At 47.7% G+C, this 20843-nt stretch overlaps 1 protein-coding gene and 1 pseudogene across 3 annotated transcripts in view; both read left to right on the forward strand.

The window, feature by feature from the left end:
* On the forward strand, positions 1–82 carry LOC114227404 (U4 spliceosomal RNA; annotated as a pseudogene).
* A 7220-nt stretch (positions 83–7302) lies between these two features.
* The window catches only part of SMS (spermine synthase), a 59619-nt gene continuing 46078 nt past the window's right edge, over positions 7303–20843 (forward strand). The window contains exon 1 of one of the 3 annotated variants that reach the window (XM_054720725.1): positions 7303–7582. In XM_054720725.1, coding sequence (XP_054576700.1) covers positions 7534–7582 — 49 coding nt within the window. In that variant the 5' untranslated portion in view covers positions 7303–7533. Of the gene's footprint in view, positions 7583–7892; positions 7962–20843 lie in introns of those variants that run through there. The other 2 variants (XM_054720718.1, XM_054720723.1) reach the window with 2 other exon arrangements.

Here is a 20843-nt window from a genome sequence, read left to right on the forward strand (position 1 = left end):
AGCTTTGCGCAGTGGCAGTATCGTAGCCAATGAGGTTTATCCGAGGCGCGATTATTGCTAATTGAAAAAAAAAAAAAAAAAGATAAGGATCCAGGCTGGCCAACAAAAGGCCCTGAACCTAATCATTCCGTGAACTGCTACTCTAAAGACTCCGGGAGAAAGGAATCAATCTTATGGGAAAATAGATATTTAACTAGCACGAACAGCTGAGAATTTACTTACATCTTCAAACTAAATGGTGCACTCAGACAAGAAGCCAGGGCGTTACTTTTGGGACCAAAACACACTCTATTATTTGCTTTGGTCGCACTTTGGATTGTGTCATTACTTGGGGCACTTAGGTAATGCGTTGCAACAATGAAGTCTCCCTCCCCTGGAATGTGCCATTCTTTGCCAGAAACGAGAGGAGAAAAGGAAGTGGGGCGGGCTGGACAGTGTTTCATGTGGAGAAATGAGGGCTTTGTAAAGAGGCTCAAGTGGAGCGCTGGCTTGAAATGTCTTGAGGAAAGCCTTTTTTCTAACGTACTTTTCTTTTTCTTTTTTTTATTTAATAAATCTTTATTGTTCAGTTTATCACAGTTGTTCCTCTTTTTTCCCCCCATAGCTCCCCTCCACCCGGTTCCCACCCCACCCCATGCCCTTACCCCCCCCCCCCACTATCCTCATCAGTAGGTGTAAGATTTTTGTCCAGTCTCTTCCTGCACCCCCCACACCCCCTTCCCCCTGAGAATTATCAACTTTTCTCTTTCTTTCTTTTTTTTTTTGTTTTTTTTTTTTGTTGTTGTTGTTAATCCTAACCTGAGGATATTTTTTCCATTGATTTTTAGGGAGAGTGGAAGAGAGAGGGAAAGACAGAGAGAAACATTGAGGTGAAACAAACACATCGACTGGTTGCCTCCTGCAGGAGCCCCGACCAGGGCCCGGGCTGGGGAGGAGCCTGCAACCAAGGTACGTGTCCTTGACCAGAATCAAACCCGGGACCCTTTGGTCTGCAGGCTGATGCTCTATCCACTGAGCCAAACCGGCTAGGGCTAATTTACTTTTCTTAAATAATCCTCCAGAAAATTCTACCAGTGAACTCTTAAAGACCTTCTGAGTGGGCTGTGGACTGCCTGGCACCCTGGGGATCAGAAATATGATGGGGAACAGAGTGGGAAGTCACATGGAATGGGGGTCACCCTCATCTCTCTTCCCCCAACACCTGATCTTACCTCAGAGAACTTGGTCTCTCTTGGGGTCTTTGGAGTGTCGAGCATGATGTTCCATTCCTCAGTTCATTTCGAAAGACACAGATGTTGAGGGCCTACATTGTGCCAGGCATGGTGCCAAGCAATGGGAGTGCAAGGGTGAAAAATCAGGAGTCCCGAAGGAGCTTGGTGCCTTGGAGAGAGAGAGAAACATCAATGATGAGAGAGAATCATTGATTGACTGTCTCCTGCACACACACCCACACTGGGGATCGAGCCCGCAACCGAGGCATGTGCCCTTGACCGGAATCGAACCCAGGACCATTTAGTCCCCAGGCCTATGCTCTATCCACTGACCCAAACCGGCTAGGGCCACACCACTTCCTGATTTGACAGTGGCACCTGTGGCTTTACATTGGCATTTCCTGTTGTTTTGCTTGTTTTTGTTATTTTGTTAATCCTTGCTGGAGGATATTTTTTCCCATTGATTGTTAGAGAGTGGAAGGAGGGGAGGGACAGAAAGAGAGAAACATTGATGTGAGAGAGACACATTGATTGGTTGCTTCCTGCACATGCCTCGACTGGGGCCAGGGAATGAACCTGCAATCCAGGTGCCCTTGACCAGGAATCAAATGAGAGACCCTTTGGTTCATGGGTCGATGCTCTAACCACTGTACACACTGGCCAGGGCTGTTTTTTAAAAATATATTTTATTGATTTTTTTACAGAGAGGAAGGGAGAAGGATAGAGAGTTAGAAACATCGATGAGAGAGAAACATCGATCAGCTGCCTCCTGCACAACTCCCACTGGGGATGTGCCCGAAACCAAGGTGCATGCCCTTGTCCGGAATCAAACCTGGGACCTTTCAGTCCGCAGGCCGACACTCTATCCACTGAGCCAAACTGGTTATGGCTAAAATGTATTTTTATTGATTTCAGAGAGGAAGGGAGAGGGAGAGAGAGAGAGAAACATCAATGATGAGAAAGAATCATTGAGTGGCTGCCTCCTGCACGCCCCCTACTGGGGATTGAGCTCGAAACCCTGGCACGTGCCCTTGACCAGAATCCAACCCTTCAGTCCGCAGGCCCGTGCTCTATGCATTGAGCCAAACCAGCTAGGGCTGTTTTTTGTTTTTGTTTTTTTTTTTAAATATATATTTTATTGATTTTTTTTTACAGAGAGGTAGGGAGAGGGATAGAGAGTTAGAAACATCGATGAGAGAGAAACATCGATCAGCTGCCTCCTGCACATCCCCTACTGGGGATGTGCCCGCAACCGAGGTACATGCCCTTGACCGGAATCGAACCCGGGATCTTTCAGTCCGCAGGCCGACGCTCTATCCACTGAGCCAAGCCAGCCAGGGCTGTTTTGTTTTTTTTTAAAACAAGGCCGATGCCCAGGATGGACTTCATGGGCTGGGGCACAAGCAGGGCTAGGCTTTAAAGCTTCCAGCTGATCCAGTGTGCAGCTAAGTTGGAAACGCTGGGCCCAATATTCCAGGCCCCTCTCAGTTACACCCTTTTTAATCAGAAATGTAATCGTGTTTAACTAGCTGGGTGCAGCCCACATTCATCTGCAACGTGGCGGGGGAGTCATCCAGATTTCTGTCAACCATTCGCACCCTAATAACGAAGGCCAGGTTTTTAAAGAAAGGAAGTGATTTCATCACAGCTGCACACAGTGGGCAGGGAGGCGGAATGTCTCCAAGGGTCCCAAGTGGACCCGGTAAAAGAGAAAAAAAAAAGAAAAAACAGTAAAACCGAAAGTTCTGGCTTTGATGGCAGGTGCAGCTGCTAGTGGCTGCCAGCCCCCTAACCACTCTTCACAAGGAAGGTGGGGGATATCAGCACAATGACTGGCCTCTGGCATCTGACAGCCTGGGACGGTGTCCCGTTAGCCCTGTGTCTCCCCGGTTTCCGCCACCACCACCTTCTCCTTTTTAATGGAGGGCTCTTCCCCGTTTTGACTTCCTTCTTCCTGGTTGGTAGTTACTGGTGCTAACTGCAGGACAGTGTGGCTCCTCCTCAGAGTTTCTAAAACTCGGTTGCAGCCCAGCTGGTGTGGCTCAGTGGTTGAGTGTCGACCTGTGAACCAGGAGGTCACAGTTCGATTCCCGGTCAAGGGCACATGCCCCGGTTGCAGGCTCCATCCCCAGTGTGGGGCGTGCAGGAGGCAGCCGATCAATGATTCTCTCTCTCATGGATGTTTCTCTCTCTCTCCCCCCTCTCCCTTCCTCTCTGAAATCAATGAAAACACAATAACAACTCTGTTGCAGGTGTTCAAGCTGGGCTGACTAAGCAGGTGGGTCCCGGTGAATGTGAGTTTTGGCGCTACACCTATGGTTTTTCACCTTCGGCGTTGACTTCATTTTAGTCACCATTGGCACTGCCCTCCGGCCACACCCCCAGGAACATCTGGAGTGGAACAAGCAGGCGTTCTTCTCCTTGCAGCGAGGGAGAACGCACACCTTGGGGCACCGTGGGGGCATCCCAGCAAGAGGGTGTCAGGAAGGCCCACATGTAGGATTGGGCCCGTATTAGGTGTTTGGGGGAGCATTTAAGGACGCCGGGCATTGCTCAGGACTGGGGGCAGGGTGATTCCATGATTGGGTGCTTTAATCAATGCCATCTGGAAGCAAGAAGACGAGGCAGAGGCTGTGATGGGTAAAGAAGCAGCCGTCACTCATTAGCCAGGATTGGGGGATGTTTGGTGACGTTTGTGGCTTGGATGAGGTTCAGGTTCACATGTTCTCCATGTTCAGACATGATTCTGGAGTGGTCTTTTTTAAAATATATTTTTATTGAATTCAGAGAGAAAGGGAGAGGGAGAGAGAGACAGAAACATCAATGATGAGAAAGAATCATTGATCGGCTGCCTCCTGCGCGCCCCCTACTGGGGATCGAGCCTGCAACCCGGCATGTGCTCCTGACTGGAATTGAACCTGGAACCCTTCAGTCCGAAGGCCAGCGCTCTATCCACTGAGCCAAACCAGTTAAGGCATGGAGTGGGCTTGTTTTTGTCTTGTCCCCTGCTGCTCAGAGGATGGCCTTATTTGGTGTGGATATTCTGGGGAACTGCTTATGTTCAACAGGAAAGTGTGTGTCTGCTCCAGGACAGCAGGGGCTGCATTGATTGTCTCGGGCCTCCCCTTTGGCCAAGAGCAGATGAGGTGGGTCCAGAGGATACTGGTCCATGACATCCACATTTTCGCCATTGCCAAGATCTTGTTGATTAGGAGGTTGCTTCCAGAATGCAGGCTGTAGTTGGGTTTCTCCTGGTTTTTTGTTGCGGGATTCTGGCAATTTCCAGAAACTGTAACATAAGCAATTCCCACAAACAAAGGGATTATTCATCCTGAAACTAACCTTGAAGCCCGGGGCCTAGATTATAAAACCCAGGCAATGAGAACAGGTTCCAGGATCCAAACAGGTACTCATAGTTCAGGAGGGGATTTAAAGAGGCCTCAATCCCTCGGTTCCTGTCCATGTCCTACCTTTAACAACCTTGCTAGGATTGTGTCATGGGTAGGTGACACATGCATTGAGGACATCCTTACAATAACTCCTAAAGCTACCCCAACGTCAGTTCCATATACACTGAGTGGCCAGATTATGATGATCTCTGAACACATAATAATCTGGCCACTCAGTGGATATCCTATATAATAAAAGGCTAATATGCAAATTGTCCCCTCGACCAGGAGTTCAACCAGCAGGCAGGCCGGCCAACCGCCCATGTCTCCTCCCCCGGGCCAGGCTGGCCGGACCCCACCCATGCACGAATTCATGCACCGGGCCTCTAATATATATATACACACACACTGAGTGGCCAGATTATTATGTGTTCAGAGATCATCATAATCTGGCCACTCAGTATAGAGGCCCATTGATCTCCGATGTTCGGCACATCATGAAGCATTTTTGTTAAATTCCACTTTTGTTACGGCTCTCCGATTAGTTTGGGGCAAAGCAGCTCAAGGATTTTCACCTCTGTCTATTTTGCTTCTGCAAGGTGAGGCCCGAGCACAGCAGGACACAAGCTGCTGAGCAGGACTGGCTACATAATTTACAGGCCCAACGCAAAACAAAGACACAGGGCTCCTTGTTCGAAAATTAGAGCATTAAACCAAGTGCAGGCTCCTCTGAGCCCTTGACAATGTGCCACTGCACAGGCTAGGCGCCCCAGAGGCCCACCCTGCTGCCGAGTGGGGAGAGGCACACTTGAGACCGGTGGAGCCACAATGCCATTCAATGTGGCCAAGGACAACTTGTGTTCCCAGTAACCTGACTCCCGAGGAAAGCAAGAACTGAAGAGTATCCCAGGAAGCAAGTAGGAGCTGCAGGCTGAAGTGTAAGGACCGAAAGCTGAGAGAGAGTAGCTACAGGCAATTGAGAACCTGGGAACCACAGAAGGAAGGAAAACATACAGAGCAAACAGGTGGCTGTGGGTGGGAAACAATGAATGTGTTGCTAAAAAGGGGATTCTGTTCTTTTTCTTTTTAAAAAAAAATATATTTTATTGATTTTTTACAGAGAGGAAGGGAGAGAGATAGAGAGTCAGAAACATCGATCAGCTGCCTCCTGCACAGATGTGCCCGCAACCAAGGTACATTCCCTTGACCGGAATTGAACCTGGGACTCTTCAGTCTTCAGGCCGACGTTCTATCCACTGAGCCAAACCGGTTTCAGCGGGATTCTGTTCTTAATAGAACGGTGTGTTGAAGAAAACTTGTGAAGACATTACCCAGTTCTTGTAGAAAGGTGAAGGATAGCCCCAGCGGGTTTGGCTCAGTGGATAGAGTGCCCGCCTGCAGCCCAAAGGGTCCCGGGTTCGGTTCTGGTCAAGGGCAGGTACCTAGGTTGCAGGTTCCTCCCCTGGGCACTGATCTGGGCACTGATCAGAGGCAACCAATTGATGTGTTTTTCTCACATTGATATTTTCTGTCTTTCCCTTTCTCTAAAAATCAATGGGAAAATATCCTCGGGTGAGGATTAAGAGAAAGAAAGAGCCCTGATTGATTTGGCTCAGTGGATAGAGCTTCGGCCTGCGGACTGTAGGGTCCCAGGTTCGATTCCGTTCAAGGGTATGTACCTTGGTTGTGGGCACATCCCCAGTGGGGGGTGTGCGGGAGGCAGCTGATTGATGTTTCTCTCTCATCGATGTTTCTGCCTCTTTAAACCTCTCCCTTCCTCTCTGTAAAAAAATAAATGAAAATATATTTGAAGAAGGAAGGAAGGAAGGAAGGAAAAGGAAGGAAGGAAGGAAGGAAGGAAGGAAAGAAAGGTGAAAGATTTCAGCAAAACAGGACTAGTGGCTGCCTGCAGGAGAGATGAGTTTAATACTAGGTTCTTCTGGTTTTGTGGGGGTATGAGACTTCAGTGATTTAAAACTTGTCCAGCCAGTACAGCAATTTACGTGCGGAGAGGCAAGGCAGGCACAAAAGAGTGATGGCAGGATGGAGGCATTTGCCCAGCGATTCTGTCACTGTAATAAAGGCGAGCTTTAATGCACAGCCATTGATGTTGTTTCCTTTACCACATCTTGTTGAACACCAGCCACACCAAAGTCAAAGACAAGCGCAGAGCGGGTAGGTTCACTGCCACGGATGGAAGCATCAGGGATGGAGGCGCAGCTCTAGAATCTGTAATTCCCCAGATCAACGTTAACAACGTTCTCCCCTCACTCGCTTCTCCCCCATTCTCGTTTTGCATAAAAATGTGGGTCACTTAAGTGCCCAGGTGTTTTTCTATTCGGTCCTGAAATGCACAGCGGACCCTGGCTACTAAGAATGGCCATCCTGTGTCTAATGGGCTTAACCGGAGTATGGGAAGAGTTAAGAAAAAGGCGGCAGTGCAGTACTTTGAGACTCCAGGGTGGATCCCCGCGTTTTATTTTCGTGACTTGGCCGGGAAAATCAGAGGGGCCTTGGCTTGGGGGCCGGTCTGGGAGCGGTAGAGCGGGTGGGCCCCCCCGGAAGTCGCGCTGCGCTGTTTAAACCTAAGGTGACCTAACGGATGGCGGGAGCGCCCGCCCGATCCTGGGCGCGGGGCGCGGCCATTGGTGACGCACGCCGGGGAGCGCGGCGCCCACGTTTCCACCCTCGCATCAGCGAGGCCTCACCCCTGCGCTCCAAGTTCGGGGCTGCGGGCGTCCGCGCTTCCTCCCTCCCGGAGGCGGGCCCGACCCCGCCCCTGCGCCCCGGGTGGCTCCCGGCGGTCCCTCCCACCTCCTCTCCTCGGCCTCCCCGGCGCGGCGCAGTCCCACCAGCCGCTGGCTGAGCCGTCGCGCGGACCCCCCGTTTCCCGCGGCCGCCTCCCCAGGCATGGCCCAGGGCCTCGCCTCACTATGGCAGCAGCACGGCACAGCACGCTCGACTTCATGCTCGGCGCCAAAGGTGAGGACACGCGGCCGCCACCTGCCCCGCCGCCCCCGCCGCCCGGAGAGCCGGGGCCCGGCGAGGCGCACGCCGCGGCCGAACAATGCGCCCTGCGGGACCATGTGCACCGGCGGCCGCGGGGTGGGTGGGGGGGGGGAGAAGGCCGCGCTCCGATCGCGCCCCATTCCGTCCTGGCGCAGGGTCTGGGCGGGGGGGATGCGGGGGGGGGGGCGCCGGGTGCCTCCTCCCAGCCAAGCCTCCCTCTGGGGCCCGGATCGCCAAGCACCCCCCCCCCCAAGGCGGGACAGCCATGGGGCGGGGGTGCCGGGGCGGCGGCGGAGCGAGGCGTGGATGGCGCGGGGCCGCCCGCGTGACCTTTTCCTGTTTTCCGCGGCGGGTAAATTCCCCCACGGGGATGGGGACTCCCCTCGCGGGAGCTGGGGGCTGGGGAAGGACCGCTCCGCGCTTGCAGAATTCTTAGGCGACGGCGTGGGAGATGAATCCCCCGGAAAGGGACCGGCGACGGGAAAAGGAAATGATTATTATTATGTGGGGTGTTGTATGGGGCGGGGGGGGGGGGGGCGGGGGGGGGGAAGGTTGAGGTCTAGGCGCGGGAGCCCGATCTCCCCGAATCCGGGAGGCTTAGAAGACTGAGAGGCGACCAGAACCGAGGGCTGAGGAAATAGGAACCGTGTGCGGGAATTACGATGGGGAGTGGTATTTTGCAGGCTTTTCTCTAGGTGCTTCTAACGTGGGGGGAGGGGGAGCACTGCGGGCCTGGTTTTCTGATGGCTTTTAAACCTGGGAGAGCTGTAAACTGCGATCTGCCTTTCCCGTTTGCCCCCCCCCCCCTTGGAGCATCTCGTCCATAGCCTGCTTTTTCAGTGTTTTCCTTGAATTGGATGGATCAGCCTTTTTTGTTACCATTGAAAACATTGACTTTCTCACTTTCTCTTCCCGATTTTTGAACTTCTGAGTACTTAACTTTGCATTTTCTTCCCCAAATGAAAGGATCTCGAAGGCACAAGACTTAATAAAGTGAGGACTGGAGGAAGATCTAGGTTGTCGCCCTGCCCTTCATGATTGGCCCTGCATGTGACTTTGGCCTTGTTTCTCCTCCTGAGTCTCATCTCCCCCCCAGGTTAAAAAAAAGGGGGGTTGGGGAGAACAGTGCAGACTTCATAGGGCTTTTAATATTAAGGGAGTTGCCATAAAACACTACGAGGTTGCTAAGTAATCTCATTGTATTTGGGTGGTCTGGAAGTGCCCTGGAGGAAACAAAGCTTTTTTTAGTTCCCACATTTCTTAGGTGAGGATGGAGGGAAAGGAAACTGCTGGGAAGAATCCGGAGGTAAAATGGTGATTGGGGAATGTGGCTGGTGGGGTGTGAGATAGCTAAGGTTTTGTTGGGTGGTCACCCTGCCATTGAAAGCTGATAGTGCTTAGTGAAGATTGTAGCATACTCAATTTATTTATATATTTTTAAAAATATATTTTTATTGATTTCAGAGAGGAAGTGAGAGGGAGAGAGAGACAGAGACATCGATGAGAAAGAATCGTTGATTGGCTGCTTCCTGCAAGCCCCAGCCACTGGGGTTCAAGGCCGCAACCCAGGCATGTGCCCTGACCGGGAATCCAATCGTGATCTGGTTCATAGGTCAACCCTTAACCATTGAGCCATACTGGCCAGGCTGTAGCATACTCAATTTAGAGGTGAGGAGGTTGAGTGAGGATGGAGGAAGGAATACCTAGCTGCTAAGAGGTGCGTCTAGGAAGTGACCCTGATGGTAAGTAAGCATCTGTGAGCACTCACCTGGACTTAGCATGCGTTTCTAGGCTCTAAGGAGGGTACTCTCTGGATGAGGCACAAAGATTCTGGCACTTGACTCAGTTTGAGTGTCCCTGCCTGAAGCCGTAACAGCTTTCGGCTTAATTCGGATGTTGCCTGCTGAAATGATGGCTGCTTCTGTATTCTGTTGTAAAAGTGGGGGAAAACCCTGCCCTAACCGGTTTAGTTCAGTGGATAGGGCATCGGCCTGCGGACTCAAGGGTCCCAGGTTCGATTCCGATCAAGGGCATGTACCTTGGTTGCGGGCACATTCCCAGTAGGGAGTGTGCAGGAGGCAGCTGATCGATGTTTCTCTCTCATGGATGTTTCTAACTCTCTATCCCTCTCCCTTCCCCTGTGTAAAAAATCAATAAAATATATTAAAAAAGAAAGTGGGGGATAACCTTCACATAACTGGGTGAAGAAAAAGTGAGAGAACTTGAACACTGCCTGACACTGGCCAGAGAGGGAGAGAGAACCATGGATGTGCAGTTTGGAAGGGAGCAGGAGGAACTGGCAGGGTCAGAGTTGGCAAGGTGTGAAAGTGACATCTAAATAATTTAGTTGTGCCAAGAGAAAAGTAAAGGAAAAAAGATCGAGGCGGATTCCCAGCCATTCTTCACTCCCAGCCTGTTAATCTTTAAGTTGAAAAAGTTTTGATGGCACGGTGAAGAACATTCTAGAAAGGAATAATTCTAAGGAAGGGGATGTGTGTGTACCCATGCATCTATGTTAGCTCTTGAGTCCCTACGTGAGTGTTTCGGCAGTAAGAGAAGTCTGATTCTTATTGTATTCCCCCATCATTTGATATGGGGGGAGGCATGTCACCCTCGCTTGTCAGTAGGTATCCAGCCTTGTAAAATAAAGGGGCCTGGCTAGACTAGGCTCTTGTAAGTTCTTTTGGTTTTCATTAAAGGGCACTTTATGAGAGATCTACCACCTGTGAGGTCTCCAAAAACATTTATTTTAATTGATAATAATGAGTCCAAGTATACTACTCTTGGCACGAGTATTGGATGTGACTCAAGGGTGAGTCAAAGCCTGTGGAGCCTTGATTTATGTTCTTTTTCCCATTTGTCAGTATTTTTTCCTAATCCTACAGTTCTGTGCTGTGATTTTCATGGAATTAAGCTTGAAGCATATAGTTATGTTACTGTGATTCCATATACCATATTTTCCGGCGTATAAGACGACCCCCAACTTTTCCAGTTAAAATAGAGAGTTTGGGATATACCCGCCCTATAAGATGACACCCGGCGTATAAGACGACCCCCGACTTTTGAGAAGATTTTCCTGGGTTAAAAAGTCGTCTTATACGCCAGAAAACACGGTAACTTGGTTACCAATGCAAGCCAGGAGTACGCAACAGCCACTGGCCACAAAGGGCAATTCTACTTTGGGCCTGGTGATGCCTTTTGAGCATGCTGGCTGATGAGGTAACCCGGAAACTTGAATGTTTGCTTAAAAAAAAAAAAAGTCCCATCTTTGGTCATCTTGCAAGTGAAGCACTGGACTCTGAGGACTCTTGAGCCCAGAAAACATTTTGTGATTTCTCAACTTGAGAGGATAACAAGAATAAACATGTTCCGTGTTTGTATAGTTTAAGGATCTCTATACCAGTGGAGGATACCTTGTGTGTTTCTAGTTGGACATGCTAGGCAGCCAGCATGCGGGTAAACAGAGATGCCCTTTTAGAGCCCAGTCTCTGGTTGGCCAATTAGCCCTGGAAGGTCTATCAATTCTTTTGAGGTTCATCTTCCCCCTAGGCTGGGAGCATCTCTGACAGCAGATCTCCAGGGTCTGTATTCTGGAAACAGTTCTGGAACATCATAGATGTTTGATAAGTGCTGGTTAAGTGGGCCCTATGGGTGTTCTGGTAAAACTGGAAAGCTAGCTCAAGTGCACTAGGGGAAAACAAGGCCCATATTTACATTAATTAGAATTGAGGATGAGTCCTGAGTGGGAAAACCTGGCTGATGCTGTTGAGTTTGTCTGTTGGATCACTGATTGATACTTTATATAGCAGGGGGGAAAGTGACTGCATCACTCATTCATGAATTCGTTTCATAATAAAGTTTTTGTTTATAATAAATTAAGAACAGAAGGTTTAGGTTAGGGGTTCTGAACTTCTTATGCCTTTGACTCTCATAAGGGAAGCCTGTGGAGCTCTTCTTAGAACAAGACTTTTAAATGTATAAGATAAGCCAATTCTTTAAAATGCAACTTGCACATTTAAAAATATAATAAAATGTGTGGCATAGTAACATGTGCTTCTTTAGTAACACATTAAATAACATGACCTGCCCTAGCTGGTTTGGCTCAGTGGATAGAGCATCAGCCTGCGGACTGAAGGGTCCCAGGTTCGATTCCAGTCAAGGGCACATGCCCAGGTTTCAGGCTCGATCCCCAGTTTGGGGCTTGCAAGAGGCAGCCGATCAATGATTTTCTCTCATCATTGATGTTTCTATCTCCCCCTCTCCTTTCCTCTCTAAAATCAATTAAAAAATATATATCTTAAAAAAATAAAAAATATATATTAAAAAAAAAATAACATGACCTAGCAGCAGGCCGAGTAGTAGGCCATAATTTCAAAGGAGAGCGGAGAAAATTTATATAAAAGCTGTGATTTTATTGGTGACAATGGCCAGATATAGTTGGTAATGTGTGTTTTTAGCAGTATAATTGAAGAAAATGATAAATCTTGACTCATAAGAAGTAAGGACGTGTATTTTTTCCTATCCAAGTTCACCGACCCCCTCCCCCTAAATTGTGTCCCCTGGCCTCTTGGGAGCCCATGGAGTCAGGTACAGATCCGCTAGGAGCTAGAGAGAGAACCGGACTGCCATTTCTGTATATTGTGGTGTGTTTTTTTTAGGAGGAGGTTCCCACTCAAGGCCAGAGCTTTAATAAGCGGAGGTCCCTGGTTGTTCTTCAAAACAACTCTTGGAAAATGTAAAAACTAATATTTATGAAATGCCTCCTTGGCTAGGCATTGCATTGCAAATTAGTTTATGTAATCCTCACAACAACTTTTTGGTAGGTCTTGTTATCTCCATTTTAAGATGAATCAATAGGCCCATTGAAGTTTTCACCTTATTGGTGGGTGGGGAGCTGGGATTCAAAGCTACATCTGTTTGATTCCAAAGCCCTTGCTACTTCAACAACTGGGAAGCCTCAGTTTAAGGCAGTGAATCCCAGCAGCCCTGTCTCCCTCTTCGCCCACCCCAGGGATGTTTGGTGTTATCTGGAGACATTTTTGGTTGTCACAACTGGGGAGGACCAGGGATGCTGCTCAACATCCTACAGGGCGCAGCAGCCCCCTGGCCCCCAGCATTGGCAGCACAAACTGTCAATAGTGCTGGAGTAGAGAACCCCAAGGAAAGTTCTAACTAGGCTGTCGCAGTAAATGGGATGACCCACGGTTAGCAAAATTCCCCTGCTTCTTCTTTTTTTTTATTTATATTTTATTGATTTTTTACAGAGAGGAAGAGAGAGGGACAGAGAGTTAGAAACATCGATGAGAGAGAAACATCGATCAGCTGCCTCCTGCACACCCCCTACCAGGGATGTGCCCGCAACCAAAGCACATGCCCTTGACCGGAATCGAACCTGGGACCTGTCAGTCCGCAGGCCGACGCTCTATCCACTGAGCCAAACCGGTTATGGCTTTTTTTTTTTTTTAAATATATGTTTTTATTGATTTCAGAGAGGAAGGGAGAGGGAGAGAGAGATAGAAACATCAGTGATGAGAGGGAATCATCAATTGGCTGCCTCCTGCACGCCCCCCCACTGGGGATCAAGCCCACAACCCTGCATGTGCCCTGACCGGAATTGAACCCGGGACTCTCCAGTCTGCAGGCCGACGCTCTATCCGCTAAGCCATACTGGCTAGGTCCCCCTTGTATTTGTTTAGCTGCTTTCTGGTGGAAGCAGATCGCCTTGTGGTGTTTAAAATAGCTGTAAGTTACAACTTCAACAATCCAGTTTTAAGTTCATCAAGTGTTTTTGTTATTCAGGAGTAGAAAAACCTTTCCCCTTATCCTCTCAGCCGTATCCTGAACCCTCGTCCACACTATGATAAACAACACACCCCTCCTCCCCACTTGTAACAATTAAGCCTGGGGAGGGATGCCTGGGAGTGGGAAAATGCCCACTAGGGTCCCACTCTAGATTGACAGAATCACACTCTGGGAGGGGGCAGAGTTCCTGGAATTTGCCGGTTTTAACCCGTTTTCTCTCTGTAGTGCTGATGTTGATTAAATAGGTGAACTGCTATAAAAAGATCCTCATTTAAAAACAAAACCCTTGCCCTAGCCGGTTTGGCTCAGTGGATAGAGCGTCGGCCTGCGGACTGAAAGGTCCCAGGTTCGATTCCGGTCAAGGGCATGTACATTGGTTGCGGGCACATTCCCAGTGGGGGATGTGCAGGAGGCAGCTGGTCGATGTTTCTCTCTCATCGATGTTTCTAGCTCTCTATCCCTCTCCCTTCCTCTCTGTAAAAAAAAAAAATCAATAAAATATATATTTTTAAAAAGAAATAAAAACAAAACCCTTTTTGCATAACTCATGGACACAGACAATAGGGTGGTGAAGGCCTGGGGCAGGGGGGCGTGGGCTGGAGCGCGTCAGTGGGGGGGAAAAAGGGACATATGTAATACTTTCAAGAATAAGGATTTAAAAAAAATACTGTACTATGCATGTAAAAAACAAACAAAACCCTTGCCCTGACCGGGGGAGGGGAGAGGGTTGGATGGAGTATCCTATGCAGCCTGAACGGAAAGGTGGAGTGTAGATTCCCTGTCAGGGCCCATACCCAGGATGTGGGTTCGATCCCTAGTCTGGACACATTTGGGAGGGAACGGATCTCTCTCTCTCTCTCTCTCTCTCTCTCTCTCTCTCTCTCTCTTTCTGTATAAAATCAATAAAACAAACAAAAAACCCCCCTTGTATCAGAAGCCTTTGGGGCACCCACCCACCTCAACCCCAATCAGCAAGTCATGAAGTAACCACTACTCTCTTAGACTCCGTGCTCACTTTTTTCCTGGCTCCAGCCCTTGGCCACAATCTCCCTACTTGTCTCCCATTCTGAGGAAGGGCTTGGATCATCAGGAACTCAACAGATCATTTCCCCTTTCCCCATTTTAGAACCCCCTGGAGCGGCCTCATTGTCCTCTAGGTAAAGTCAAAACTCCTTATCAACATTTATTTATTTATTTATTTATTTATTTATTTATTTATTTATTTTCCTTATCAACATTCACAAGGTCCATTTCTGCCTGGTTCCTCCTCATCCCTGAACACACGCTTTAGTCTCACACTCCTTGTGCTTCCAAGTAGCCTGGACTCCGAATTGAAAGCTTTGGGGGAGGCGTGGTGTGACCTTTAGGTGTGACCACTGGGACCTTAAGTGTATTTGAAAATACACTTGTGGACTGTTTGGGGCGGGGGGGGGGGGGGGCGGGTCCTCATTGGAGCCTGCCTTCATTTAGCATGCTCTTGGGCTTTTTTTGGGATTTCTTTTTTAATTGCTGTCCACCAACTTTACAACAGATTCTTTTTTAAAAAATTTATGTTTCTTGTTGCAAGTATTACAGATGTCTCCCTCCCCCTGCCATTGACCCCTTTTAGCCCCCTCCCCTCCCCCTACTGCAATGTGTGCATAAATATACAGTCTTTGGTTACTCTTCCACTGCCTCTACTCCCCCCCCCCCCGCTTCAGTCTGTTCCATGCTTCTATGTCTCTGGGTCTATGGTGTTCAACAGAATAGATTCTTTTTTTTAAAAAAAAGTGTTTTTATTGATTTTAGAGAGAGAGGAAGGGAGAGGGGGAGAAAAATATCAATGGGGGAGAGAGACGTCAAACATCAATGGGCTGCCTCCTGCATGCCCCCTATTGGGGATTGAGCCTGCAACCCAGGCCCGTGTCCTGATGAAGAATCCAACTGAAGATCCCTTGGTGCAAGGGACACGCTCAAAACAGCTGAGCTACACTGGCCAAGGCTACGGGAAATTCTTATTTGCACCGATTATGCTCTGTTTGACTCCAGGCTGAATAATTGCACATTGCTGGGAATTCATTTTGTGAGCTTGCCATTAAAAAATTTTTTTTAAAATATATTTTATTGATTTTTTACAGAGAGGAAGGGAGAGGGATAGAGAGTTAGAAACATCGTTGAGAGAGAAACATCGATCAGCTGCCTCTTGCACACCCCCTACTGGGGATGTGCCCGCAACCAAGGTACATGCCCCTGGCTGGAATCGAACCTGGGACCCTTCAGTCCGAAGGCTGACGCTCTATCCACTGAGCCAAACCGGTCAGGGCACCATTAAAAATTTGTATAGGCCCTGGCCAGGTAGCCCCGTTGGTTAGTGCATCGTCCCAATATGCCAAGGTTGCGGGTTTGATCCTCAGTCAGGGCACACACACAAAAAATTTTTTTAAAATATATTTTATTGATTTTTTTACAGAGAGGAAGGGAGAGAGAGAGATAGTCAGAAACATCGATGAGAGAGAAACATCAATCAGCTGCCTTCTGCACACCCCCTACTGGGGATGTGCCCGCAACCAAGGTACATGCCCCTGACCGGAATCGAACCCGGGACCCTTGAGTCTGCAGGCCAACGCTCTATCCACTGAGCCAAACCGGTTTCGGCGCATACAAATTTTTAATGGTGCCCTGACCAATGGATGCATAACTAAGTGGAACAACAAATTGATGTCTCTGTCTCTCTCTGTCTCTCTCTTTCTCCCCCCGCCTCCTTCCTTATCTTTCTCCCTCCCCTCTCCTCTCTCTCTACGATCAATAAAAAAAAATGTTTTTATGACCCACAATTCATTTTAGAGTGCAGTTCCAACCTTATACCCGTTTCTTGAAGTCCGCAGAGGTCAAATATGACAAAATGGATTGTGTTAGTTCTTGGTAGTTCTCCAGCGTTTTACATGAGGGGATGACAGCTGTTATCAAGTCTTAACTCCATAATCCAGGCATTAGGGATGATCCCCACCCCCGCTCACTAGAGATAGGCATGTTTTCAAGTAATCTGAAGCCCTGCCTGTGATGTTTCTGAAGGAGAGCAGCTTTCCAATTCAATGTCTAGACTCTAACCCATAGACAATTTGTCTGGTGGGTTTTTTGGGGGTAGGGTGCGGTTTTATTTTGCAGCGGAGGAGTTATCAATTCGCAGTCTTCTTTGAATCCCCTTAATTGTATAATGAACTTGGCTGTTTGAATGAGCACTCACAAGGCCTTTGCTACCTTCTTGGGGAGACAGACTGAAGTGCTGTGGTCTCTTACAGCTTTGCAGAGTTAGAGCTTCTGGTGTCAGACTTGATACCCGGGTAAGGCTTTAGGATTTGAATCGAGACCACCACGGTTATACTAACCCTTGGTAGGTAAGGATTAGTTAGAAAGTTACTGGATTGTGGTTGGGTGTCTTGTTTAAAAACGTGTTCCACGAAGCTATTATTGAGTTTAGTGTTTGCAACCTTGGAGCTTCCGGGCATTTTAATCCACCATTTCAACTGCAGTTGTAACCTAAGCCTGCTGGTGTGCCCTGCGGCTCCAACCACCATTTCATGGCCGTTTAATTACAGGCTCAGTTCTTTGGAGAAGTTGGGAAACCTCCTCAATTGGATCTGCAAACCAAGTATGTAAACCATTGCACAAATGCTCTTTTAAACCCTTACAAGCAGGCACTTTTCCAGACCCCAGAAAAAACAACTGTGGGGCCCTAAGTTGTGGTGGGCCTGGATTTCGTTAAACGGATACTGTCCTCTGTGTTCTGGAAGGAGCTGGTGCATAGTTTTGCTGAAATGCATTTATGTGCTAAGCCGCAAACTCAAAAGGAGCCGGCTTGAGCCTGCAGGTAGCATGCTCTAGATTCCTGAGTTGACTTGACCCGCCAGGTAGTTTCACTTGCACCTTAATTTCTCTCTTGGCATGAAGGCTCTCATGATACCCAGATCCCACACACTGTGTTGTTGGGTGGGATGTCCAATAAAATGTTTGGAAGAGTGTCAAATGGTACATAGAATACGTAACACTAATTGCAATACTTAGGGCTGAGTACCTTGAAATCGGGCCAGTGGATAAAGATGCTCAGTTATAAAGAGGTGTGAATTTCACGTACAGAAATACAGGGAAAGTTCTGCTGGCAAAGGTAGAGGCAGAAAATGATGGGTGGGCACGTGATGTGAATATTGATCTACTTATATAAAGGACCTCTTTTGAGTTAGAAAAGCAGCATTTGAAAAAGACACTTTGATTTTTTTTTTAAAATATATTTTATTGATTTTTTTACAGAGAGGAAGGAAGAGGAATAGAGAGTTAGAAACATCGATGAGAGAGAAACATCCATCAGCTGCCTCCTGCACCCCCCCTACTGGGGATGTGCCCGCAACCAATGGTACATGCCCTTGACCGGAATCGAACCTGGGACCTTTCAGTCTGCAGGCCGACGCTCTATCCACTGAGCCAAACCGGCCTTGGCAGACACTTTGATTTTTAAAATATTACTTCATTGGATTTGTGTTGCATGATTTCGTTTTTCTAGGGTGGGAATTTCTGCAGTGAAAACCCCGAACCTGTTTCTAGAATATTGCTATATTTCACCAAATTGTCTCTTCCGAAGGACTGCAGATCATAGTGATCAAGCCAGACTGATGGGCTAAGGGGCCTTCAACTTGGTTCAAAATGGGACCCTTTTTCTTAGAGTAGTTTTCAGGACCAGTGCCTTGGGTCACGCTTTGGGAAACAGTAATGGGGTAGGTTTTAGAAATAGTTTAATACTGGAATTTTTTTAAAAATATATTTTATTGATTTTTTTTTTTTTATATATTTTATTGATTTTTTACAGATAGGAAGGGAGAGGGATAGATAGCTAGAAACATCGATGAGAGAGAAACATCGACCAGCTGCCTCCTGCACACCCCCCACCGGGGATGTGCCTGCAACCAAGGTACGTGCCCCTGACTGGAATCAAACCCGGGACCCTTCAGCCCGCAGACCGACACTCTATCCACTGAGCCAAACCGGTGAGGGCTATTTTATTGATTTTTTACAGAGAGGAAGGGAGAGGGATAGAGAGCCAGAAATATCGGTCAGCTGCCTCCTGCACACCCCCTACTGGGGATGTGCCCACAACCAAAGTACATGCCCTTAACCGGAATCGAACCTGGGACCTTCAGTCCGCAGACCGACGCTCTATCCACTGAGCCAAACCGGTTTCGGCTAATACTGGAATTTTTGAACTACGTAATGCTGCAGCTGGTTTATGTGGCCCTGTTGGTTTGGGAGTTTGGAGGAAGAGGGTTGTAAGTGTGTTTAGTCCAAGTGTTTGATGTTCCTAAGTGGGTTTAGTCTAAGTTGGAGAGGGAGAAAAGGGCTTATGGAGTGCAAAATTACGATAGGACTTTTTTTTCCCCCCCAAAGCATTTCGTGAATGTTAAATTGTTAGTGGATTTCCTGTGTGTGTGTTTTTTTCTTTGAATAAAGATCTGGCAGTTTACTTGAAGAAACTGCAGAAGCTGTTCAAGTAATGGCTCATGCATTTGCCTTTTTACATACTTTTTTTTTTTTTGCTTTAAAAGCTATTTACTCGTTTTAGACTATATATAGGGCTTAGGGAAAGGGGGAACCCAGATCTGGAATCCTATCACCAGTAGGTCACCACTGTTGATGTTTAGTGTATGGAACCAATAAGCCATGTTCTTGTTGCATGTATGACTAAGGAAGGCAACACAGTGTCTTAATTAAAAGTACTAGATTTTGGAGCATGACCGCTTGAGTTGGAATTCTGGTTGTACCACCACTAGCTGTGTGACCTTGGGCATGTTCTGTACCTCTCTGGCTTACTGGACTGGCTACTTTAGTTACAGGGTTGAATAACACCAGGTGGAGTGGACATCCTTGCCTCATAACCATTCAGTATTCAGTCTGTTACCATTGAGTGTAATGCTAGTTATTGATGATCTTTATTAAGTTACTAGTAGCCCTGCGCACAGATTCGTGCTCCAGTAGCTCTCTGCAGGGCCTGGCCACTCCACGCCCGCTGCCCAGAGGCTCTCCTCGGCCCAGAGGCCCTCCGCGGCCGGGGTGGAACACTTGCCTTGTTGCCTCGGTGACGAAGCAAGCATTCCGCCTGGCCACTGACAGTGCCTGCTCTCAGTGGCCGCCCCCCATGGACTGGGGGACTCGGGCGGGGCTGAGAGTACTGGGTGCCACCATCTTGTGGCTATGGGCGCTGCCATCTTGGTGATGGAGTGATGGTTAATTTGCATATTACCTTTTTATTATTATTATTATTATTATTACTACCCTTTTATTATATAGGGTGGAAGTTCCCTTCTATTTCTTTCTTTTAAAAAATATATTTTTGATTTCAGAGGAAAGGAGAGGAGAGAGAGAAACATCAGTGACGAGAGAGAATCATTGATCGGCTGCCTCCTGCACATCCCCTACTGGGGATCGAACCCACAACCCAGGCATGTGCCCTTGACTGGAATTGAACCAGGGATCCTTCAGTCTGCAGGCTGACACTCTTACCAACCAAGGCAAACCAGCTAGGGCTATTTCTGTTTTTCTGTGAGTTTTTATTTTGAATGTCGCATAACTTTTCTTGCATCATTTAATATCATGTGGTTTTTCTTCTGTAGCCTGTTAATATGGAACATTACATGGAGCTTTAAAAATATTGAACCTGGAATAAATCCTGCTGGATAATGGCTGCTTATCATTATTATTATTCACCACTGAGGACATTTTTTACATTGATTTTTTTAGAGAAAGTGGAAGGGAGGGAGAGTGAGGGGAGAGAGGCAGAGAGAGAGAGAGAGAGAGAGAGAGAGAGAGAGAGAGAGAGAGAAGAGAGAAACATTGATGTGAGAGAGACACATCTATTGGCTGCCTCTTGCAGGTGCCCTAGTTGGTTGGGGCAGGGAATTAAACCTGCAATCCAAGTAGTTTCCCTTGACTGGGAATCGAACTTGAAACCCTTCGGTGCTTGGGTCCATTGGGTTCGACACTACCACTGAGCCAGGCTGGCCAGGGCTAATTATTTTTTTATATTGTGGAAATTTTACTCGTTAAGGATTTCAAGGATTTGCCCAGGATTTGTTAAGGATTTTTGTGTTTACAATTATGAAAGATAGTGGTCTGGTCTGGAAGTTTCTTTTGGGGTCATTTGTGGTTTTGTGTTAGGATAATGGCTTCATTAAAATGAATTGGGTGGAGTTCACTCCCTTTTTATTTTCTGGAAGAGATTATGTAGAATTGGTGTTAATTCTTTTTTAAATGTTTAGTAGAATTCTCCAGTGAAACCATCCAGCCTCAGGATTTTTCTTTATTTCAGTTTTAAAAATTATACACTCAATTTCCTTATTAGTATGAGGGCTGTTCAGATTATCTCTTTCATATTGGTGAATTGAGGAATCGGCCCATTTCCTTCTCAACT

This window comes from Eptesicus fuscus, chromosome 1 (assembly GCF_027574615.1).
Source record: "Eptesicus fuscus isolate TK198812 chromosome 1, DD_ASM_mEF_20220401, whole genome shotgun sequence".
NCBI lineage: Eukaryota > Metazoa > Chordata > Mammalia > Chiroptera > Vespertilionidae > Eptesicus > Eptesicus fuscus.